This window comes from Otolemur garnettii, unplaced genomic scaffold, assembly GCF_000181295.1.
Source record: "Otolemur garnettii isolate 467f Iridium unplaced genomic scaffold, OtoGar3 scaffold00358, whole genome shotgun sequence".
NCBI lineage: Eukaryota > Metazoa > Chordata > Mammalia > Primates > Galagidae > Otolemur > Otolemur garnettii.
In genome coordinates this window covers 111,723-121,239 of record NW_003852753.1, presented here as the reverse complement: position 1 = coordinate 121,239, position 9,517 = coordinate 111,723, and the positions used below count along the sequence as shown (strand labels likewise).

The 9,517-nt window shown below is 39.3% G+C and overlaps 1 protein-coding gene across 1 annotated transcript in view; it reads right to left on the bottom strand.

Annotated features, from left to right (window-relative positions):
* PDGFD (platelet derived growth factor D) overlaps positions 1 to 8,002 on the bottom strand; it is a 121,176-nt gene extending 113,174 nt beyond the window's left edge. Inside the window, exon 1 of the mRNA XM_023509105.1 lies at positions 7,820 to 8,002. Coding sequence (XP_023364873.1) covers positions 7,820 to 8,002 — 183 coding nt within the window. The remainder of the gene's footprint in view (positions 1 to 7,819) is intronic.
* Between the last annotated feature and the right edge of the window lie 1,515 nt (positions 8,003 to 9,517).

Below are 9,517 nucleotides of genomic sequence, written 5' to 3'. Positions count from 1 at the left end.
GGGTCTCTTGTCACAGAGATAAATGTGTTTATATGACAGTAGGAGAACTGGTTACTCTGGGAGTTTTGTATTGCATCTCAGTAAGTGTTTAGCACTATCCACACCCTCTTTAAAATTAAAGTTTTACATCCACTAATCACAGGTTGAGCATCCCTAAAGTATAAATCTGACATCATAAAGCTCCAAAATATGAAACTTTTTGAGGGCCAACCTGATGCCACAAATGGTAAATTTCACATCTGACTTCACACGAAGGGTTACAGTCAAAATGCAAGTCAAAGCTTTGTTTTATGCATAAAATTATTAAACATATTATACAAATTTACCTTTAGGTTATGTATATAAGGTGTATAGAAAATATGGATGAATTTTGGGTTCTGTTTCTAGGACATTCTATCCCGTACACGTATATGTTCCAAATCAAAAAGAAAAATTCCAAATTTGAAACGTTTCTGGTCCCAAGTATTTTGGATAAGGGATAGTCAGCCTATATACTCATTCATATTGATAGCACCTATAGGGACTTTTGGAAACCCCTGATGCACACATCCTCTACCTATTTTCCACCAAGTATTTTCTCAGCCTAGAGAATAACAAAAGCTACCAGTAAAGGGCAAAGTCTTGAAGGAATCCTCACCAACTTTAAAGTGGAGGAAAGATGAAAGTGAACTGAGGGGATGGACTATTCATATTTTAATTCAGGGTACATGATGTCTTGTCATGAAATAAAGACCGGGAAGGCCAGAATGGGCATTCATTCCATTTATGTTGTGGTGGGTGAATGGGGGTGGTGGAGGTTACATTTTGAGCAGGCTAAACATACTGTTCCTTCCCTACACTAATCCTACCATCTTAATGCATCCATTTGGTTATAGCATCCACCAGGAAAAATATGAACAGAATAATATACATGCATGGGAGGAGAGTGAGGTCAAGAGTGTGGTATGATACATCAAGGAAGGGTTGCTTCTTGGAACCCAGGGAAGTTTAAGTTTAACCACAGTTGTGACCACATCATTCTTCCAGGCCCATGTCAACAGCACTTTCTCCAGTAAGTGTTCTGGCTAGGCCCATTCCATACCACACAAAAAAATTTCACCTCCTGTAAACAGCCACAGAATTTTATTTATTCATCTATCATGACTTATTTTTTTTCTATTACATAAAATAATCCCAAGGGCATGAGTTTTATCTCCCTTAGGAGATGCCTGTTCTTTGAAGGAGGAAACCAACTCACATTCATCCTCAAAGCTCCTCACTCAGAGCCTCACTCATAGGAAGTAGTCATTAAATATTTACTATGAGAAATTACTAACATGTTTCTAAGCTCATCTCCAAATGAGAAAAACCTCACTTTCATTGTGTTAATGCTAAACAATCCATAACTTTCCCAATACACACACTTCTGTGCAATTAATGGGGCCAAGCTGAGATGCTTCCAATGATGGTGTACTCCAACAATTTCCCACCAAAAACGACAAAGAGCATGAAAGCCTAGAAATCATAAACAGAACTGAATAGAAAACAATTACAAGCAGTGGTTTCAAACCTCAGCAGCATCCTCCTGGCAGCAGTAAAAAGCACTGCAGAGAGGAAGGGTTTTCATGACTCTGTTCTATGCAGATTCTGAACCAATGTGTGGGCCTGTGGCTCTTCACTCAAACATTTCTGGAAATGCATCATCATCAATACCCTGTGTTAGGAACTTTGAATATTACAAAGCTGGATAAGTTGAGGTATCTGATATTAAAAAAAAAATGAATAGAAAAAATGTGCCATGTATAGGTTTAATGAAATAAAATATAAAAGTATCATAAAATGACAGTGCTGACTTTGCTTTACTCTGTTTGACGTTTTAATCTTATGTACACTATCGGTCTTGGAGGTTAAAGAATATTCTCAGAGATATATGTCTTTTTAATCAACCATTCTAGAAGAGATATATACCTAGAAGGTATTATTTGGTGACTATTAATATCACACAAGGGGAAACTAGCCGATGTTCTCATTTTCTGGATAATATATGATTACGTAAATACAATATTGAATTCATGTAGATACTAGCATTAATATTCAGACAAAGGAAATTTATGATGAAGTTATTAAAATGTATTTGAACTTATGAATGGGTCTCATTGGTATTTCAAGACTATACTAACAGTGATTTTTAAATAAGGCTTTCTCTCAAAAAGCAATATCCTTCTTTCTGTAATGGTGCAGGTCTTTGATAACATTTGAAACAGGAGGGAGGAGCCTTCAGACAACATTCACTGTTTTGGTTTACAACTAGGGAGACCTGGAAGACCAAGCCAGGAACACGTTAGCTTTCTATAGTGCAGAGACTTGAGCTTCAGTTGAATTCAAAACCTACAGCCTCATTAACATCATTATTATTTTCACCTTACATGGCTATTCTCCACACAGCAGGAATAAGAATACATAAACATTCCTTTACTAAGCTACACTGAAAGTCAAGAAACAAGTAAATGCCAACCCACAAAGTCATAAATCTTTTTTATCTTGTTTTTAATTTGTTGCATTACATTTATTTAATCTATAAATGAGTCTCTCATAAGTCATAAATAAACTTTAAGCCTTCAATAACAAGGTGTAAGCTTTATAGATCAGAGTAATTTTTATAATATGATTAAGACATTGGAAGGGATCAGACAGCACAAAATTGTAAGTAAACATACACTAGAGACTTAGGAAGTGGTTTGAAAATGCCAAAAGTTATCAGGAGATTATGTTATTATATATTATGTTATTTTCAACATGTAATATATAACTTAATAAGTGAATCTCTTTTCATGATACAATGCTAAATAAAACTATAAAATATGGCAATAAAGTATCCTATGAACATTTCCCCCAAAGGAAAATGACATAATCTTTTGATTGTACTTTCAAAGTAATACAAACTAAATTCTCAGAATTCATGAGTTTCTTCAATTACATATATCTGTTTATATATGTGTGTATTTAATAGATCTTACCATGGTGTTCAAACTTCAAAGACAGGCAACTCTAAGCTTCTATTTTTCATACTTTTTTATAGTCCAAACTACTAATAAAAGCTTAGACTTTCATTATAGCACTTTTTTTTTTTTTGTAAATATGTGTATGGACTTTTTATGTGTAAAATTCTTTAAACATATATGGACTAAATAAGTCCTTAACAATAAGGGCTTAGGAAAAACCTGAAAATATTTTATGCAGCATTTCTACTGAGCTTCAAGTAGGAGATAATGTTTCTTATTTTAACTTGGTACGCCGTCCTACTGGGAAATTCTTTGCTTTTAACACATAAGATTTCTTAAAGATGGTTCACGTATTCTTGAGCAGATGCAAAGGATGCTAATGGTCTTAATCCATTATAGCACTTTTCAACATGCCTTATTAAATAAATTAATTTTCTGAAGAAATGTGTGTTATGGAACAATTTACCATATTATTGTAAAGTAAATAAAAGAACAGTGGTAAAAAATAGTTATTTAACCTAAGGAAACAGCTTCAAAAATTCTGCATCTCTCTAAATTGCACCGAGAATCTCAAGTGATGATTTAACTGTCTTAGTAAGTGATGATTTGTAAGCCTGGATTACATTTAGAGGTAACACCATACAAATTTAGAGAAAGAAATCCCTACGTAGCAAGTAAATGTACGTACTTACCTTGCTTTAATTCTTGTATAGGTCACATAGTGACATTTATGCAGATAGGCTATATTTTTCATAGAAAAAAGACACTTATTTCCTTTGTAAAGCAACAAATAGTAATTTAAATATCAACTGACTGCACTAGGAGGAACTCTAAATTATCTGGATTTTTTTTCCTGCATTAGATTTTTAGAAAGAGATGAATTATAAAAGGTATTATTGTGGATTTATTCCAAAAAGATAACTTTGGGGTTATTTACTTGGCCAGCATGAAATCAGCGTCATCTCGTCTATTTTCTGGGCATTTAGGACACAAAATGAGAATTGATTTCTGGGTGACAGTCCTGAAACCTTGAAGGAGTTTCATTTATCATAGAAAGATTCAATTATGTTCCTACATTGTACTTACTAAGGACAAAAAGTAAGAGGATATACTTCACAAAAAACTCTTCCAGAATAGTTTCAATAATTTTCAGTTACCTAGATTAATACACCTATAATTTATATCATCCATTTCTCAACAGTCTGTGAAATAAGAATTTATAGTATAACAACAGCTTATATTTAAGAATATTTATATATACTCTCAATGACCTTTAGATTCATTACATAGTCAGGAGATGTCTTAAACTAAAATTTTGAGCTAAGAGAATTACAAACATACTATTTGAATCACCTGCAGTAATGAGTAAAATGAAAGAATCAAATGACATTGTCAACAGGAGTCCCCCACAGCCCCAGGAGACTGTGTTATCTTTTCAGATTCTACAATGTTTCATGACAGAGGTTTAAGGCCTGGATGGGTAACTGGACTACAAGACCCAAAGGTCTGCCAGGCCTGACCTCCTGTGACCTACAGCATGATGACAGTTCCTTGACCAGATTTTGAGGTGGTTTTGCTTTCCAGATTGTGTTCTCAGTAAAATATAAAATAGTTAAAAAGCATATAAATGCAAAATGCCACCCAAAGTAAAGAGTTTTACATATCACGTAAAACTTAAATATGTTCAGTATCGAGACAATGGTGATGTATTTTAAAAAGATGTCAGTTTCTTTTAATGTGAACTCCCACAAAAAGCTTATTCTACAAAAATAGTATCCACTATTTATATAAAAGACCCAAAGCCCTAGGATTATCCCAAGTTATTATGGCTTTACAAACAAACTGTACAAAGCGACTTGAGGGAAAAAGAAAAAGAACATTTAACCCAAGTCTCACTGATTTCTCAATCTGTTCTTTAGCAGAGCAGTTTGCATGTGACACCTCACATGATGGCTGTTCCCCAAATCAGGACAAACTATTAGTGATCTCAGATAAACTTATCAGGATACTAAGAACCACAGAGGAAAATTAAAAACTTAATGTTAGGGGCCTAATGCAACCCCACACAAACTCCTCCTGCTCCTCCTCTTGCTCTCCCTGTCTCTCCACCTCTCCTCCTAAGACAAAGACACAAAGGACTAGTAATCCCACTTCTGAGAAGTTGGTGCCAAAGGACTCTAACTCACCAAAGCCCTCCAAACAAGCTGTGGAATCTTCCCACCACCATATAATTTGCCCACCATTTGCCCCATATAAAAGGAGTCCCTTCTAACTGCCCCCAGGCACAGATGCCACCTTTGCTCTGCCCAGGTGGGTCACCCTCTCCTTTCAATAAATGTTGTCTGAATATCTCTGCTCTAGTCTCATCTTTGGGCATCGCTGCTTACACCTTTCATTTCATATTGGACCAAAGGGTCATTCACTTCTACAAATAGGAAGAAAATTATAATGCTAGATGTTTTTTCCTACAATTTTATAAAATCCTCACATTATGAAGCACTGCCTTCCAGTTAAAGGCCATAACTCAGGTCCTCTCTCTCAGCCTGTGTTTCTCTGCCCTGGTTCACCCTGCATGATTAACACCTTGTCCTCCTTCCACGCCTAGTTCTTCCAGGAAGCTTTCCCTGGCCGACATCTCTTATCACCTTCCTCATCAATTCTCCAAAAATTATTAATTTCTGCTGAGGCGTGCAGGGCTCCACTGTGGTATTCTCTTGCCTCCAGCGTGTATGTGAGCATGTGTCTTCCTATAGACTGGGGGCCTTTTTCAGAATGCCACCTGCATTTCACATCATTCATGTCTGTGTCTCCAGTACTCAGCATGCGCTTCACAGATGCTGGGCACTCAGTCAATATTTGTAATACAAACGAATACATATATGGACACATGTTGATAATTAGAACAAGTGAGACACAGTCTTCCATCTGAGACCAACACATGAGGAATAGGAGCCAAGCAAAAAATTCTTCAGACTGCTGCAACATCCTTCTCTCTGGATTGGTGTATTAGTACAGGCTTCTGACAATGCTCAAAATAGAGAAGGGGATCCAGGAAGATGTTGTTGACTATCCTGATTAAAGGAAGAGTCAGCAGACTTATGAAGTACACAGACCTAGTAACCCAGCATGAGAAGCACAGCTTTTTACAGTACCAAATGCTTTATGAAACACAGAGAAAAATGACCAACATGGAAGGGATTTCTGCCCCATCGCCATTTGCCCTGAAGGACTTCTCTACCTTACTCAAGAGATTCCACTCGGAGGGATGTGTGTGTGTGTGTGTGTGTGTGTGTGCGCGCCCATGTGTGGAGGGGGGTGAGTGGCTGTGCCTTAGTTTCAGAGAAAGAGATGTTTGGACTCCCGGGCCATATGTGATGTATTTTACTATAGAATCAATGTCAAATTGGTCATATCAAAGGTTTGGCTCATTACTCCTTTCCAGATCAGTGTTCCACTGTAGAGACTCTCTGTATTATTCACACACTCAGATCCTTTTACCTCCCCACTTCTACTGGGTTAACACATTTTGCTCTTTTTACTCAAGCATCATTTTTCCTTTCCGCTGGTTATACCAGTTTTTTCAACTGGTGTTCCTCAGCCAACTGGTGTGCCTTGAGGGGATCTTAGGTGTGCTGCAAAAATTTTTAAAGATCATTAATTAATTTCAAAAGAAGTTCAAAGCACAGTAAATATATTATTTTTTTAAACTTTTTTTAAATTAACATAACTTGTTAATGGGAGTTTAACTATAGGTTCAGGTGTTCCATGAGATAAATAAAGTTTGAAAAACACTGGTTTAGACTTCAATCCTCTTTGGGTTTTCAGATTCTAGCAAGACCCCCCTCTTTGTTTGGTTAAAAAGCCTCCCAAGTGGCCTCCAGCCACATTATGTATGTCCTTTAAGTATCCAAAACAAATTACAAATTCCTGTTTCAAATGTTTTCCATCCTTTCTTTTTTTCCTTCCTTTCTTCTCTTTCTTTTTTTTTGTGGGGGGGGGAGATTCTTGTTAATTGATAATACTTAAACTCCTTGGATTTAAATGGCTCTTTCTAACATAGGCCTCTTTATAATTTTGGCTCCAACCATTTTTTCCCAATGTTGGATCCTGCCACTCAAATTCATGTACAAATTTCTCCTATTGCATAGAAAGTCTTACTTTTCTTTAGAAAGAAGAGGCCTTGTCATGAATTTTTGCTTTTGAAATGTGTAATTCCTTTCATCTGAAGTGACCCTCAACCACTTTTCATCTGGAAAGTGCTCATCTCTCAACATCCAGCTAGTCTCCTTTTTAGAAAAGCATCCTCTGTTCTGTTGGTAGAGTACAGAGTAGAAGCTGCATGTCTGTAAAGTGCTCACTTCTAGTACGAGACTGGCCCATTCACTGCCTGTCCTTTCACAGGGTGTGGGCTCCCCAATGGCAGAAGCTGAGCGTGATTCATCCCTTCACACAGAATGTAGAGAACCAATCTTTACTGTTTGGGGGAGCAAGGGTGGGGGTGGGGAGGGGAGTAAAGCACTTAGAACGCAATTCTAAAATGAACAAATGAATGATAACATGCTCTTTTAAAAAAGTTGAAACAATCTCCTTCCTACTCTGTGACACACAGGCTTTGAAGGGCTGGACACCTAGGGCCTTGAGTGCCTTTGTTCCCGCAGGAGGGAGCAGGCATTCTAAGTTCCAAGCACGCCTGCAAAGGAGTTTCAGAACGCTGGCGTCACCTGGAGGTTCCAGGGGCCAGGAGCTGCACTGAGGCTGGGAGGCAGCCCCCGCGGGTGAGGGTCCCCGGCGGGCGAGGGTCCGCGCCTCTTGGAAAGGTGAATGAGCCCAGGACACACCTTGGTGCGCGGAGCGGTGGAGCCAGCCCCGGAGACCAGCTCCAGCTGGCCGGCGACGCGCCCAATGCCCGCGGCCCAGCCAGCCCTCCCGGGCAGGGCCATGCTGGTCAACGTGTACTGCGTGTGGAGGGACCTCTCAGAGTAGGGTGACCAGATTTTAACATCTGTAAGGCTGGACAACATGGCCGGGGGGCGGGGCGGGGCAGGGCGGGGGCGCGAGGCAGGGGACAGAGCAGGGCAGGGCCTGACAAGGCAAACTTTGATAAGCAGTTCTCAGCAATTATTTATTACAGTTTAACATTATAAAATTAACAAAAATAATATAAAACTCTTTTTCTGGCTTAATAGCCGTATGGCGGCAGAAAACCGTATGTATATTCCCTTCTTGTTCTCCAGCCCGTTCGTGCATTCTTTCCAAAAATCGGGAGTTTTTTAAAACGCTGCGGGACGCGGGACAAATTGTTGAAAAGCGGGACTGTCAAGCCAAAATCGGAATGTCTGGTCACCCTATCTCAGAGGCGACCTTCTCTGTCTAGGTCAGCCCCGACTTTGAGCTCCGCAACTTTTGCGTCCTTTGCGAGCTGGAGTCGGGGGTCCCTGCCCAGGAGATACAGATTGTCTTCATGGAGCGACGCCTGGATGACTACCACTGTTCCCTGGGCTCCTATGGCCTCAAGGACAGCGACGTGGTGGTTCTGCTGCAGAAGGACAACGTGGGCCTCTGGCCTCCGGGGCGGACCTCGACCCAGCCCCGGATGGACTTCATGGGCATCGCGGTGCCTGGGACGTCGAGCACCCAGCAGCGGCCCAGCGCTGCCTCGCGTGCATGGCCTGGGCTCTGGGGAGAAGGCGGACATGTACCAGCACACCTGATCGGGCAGATTGTTTTATATTAAACAAGACAACGTGGTTAATCTCATTGTTGGGGTAACACAGTTCCTATTACCAGAAAATATCTAATATTTTCACTTGCTTCCCTATTTTCTTTGGAGCAGACTTCAAATGACAAGATAGGACCATAATACCAGGGAATGATGCATATTTGTGGAGTCTGACGTTTATATGATGTGAGATGCCTTCGTTAAAAAGAAAAGGACACAAATTATAAACATAAAAATAGGTAATAGGGCCTTGGAATGAGCTAATCAAGAAAGGAGGCTTGAAACTTAAACCTCCTTGGCATCAAAGTTAGTTCACCTCTGCTACTGCAGACCTATCCTCCTCCTAAGTCTGAGCTTCCCTGAACAGCACTCTGCTCATGTGCACTCAGGCATGTGGCAAATGTTTGCTGACTACCTACAGTATATGAGGTGCTATTCCAGGAGCCAGTAAGGAGTAAAAAAGACATTAAAAAAAAAAAGATACGGTAGGGAATAAAGAGACAAAGTCTTTATCTGCACTGAGTTTATATTCTTGAAGAATGACATAACATAAACAAAATAAATGATATGATTTCCTGTAGAAATAAGTGAGAATGATGAGCACCAGGCACAGGGCTACTAAAAAAGCAGTTGTTTCTAAAATTTCTTTGCTGAAAAACAGAAAGTGCCTTCTGAATAAAATTTTTTCAATAACACCAGCGTCATGCTGTGTCCTGACATATACAGGGTTGTTGAAGAGACTCTGATCTCATAAAGGAGTTTCATTCTTACAAGCCTTTCCAATTTTGCATGCTTGTCTTGGAAACTCGGTGCACTG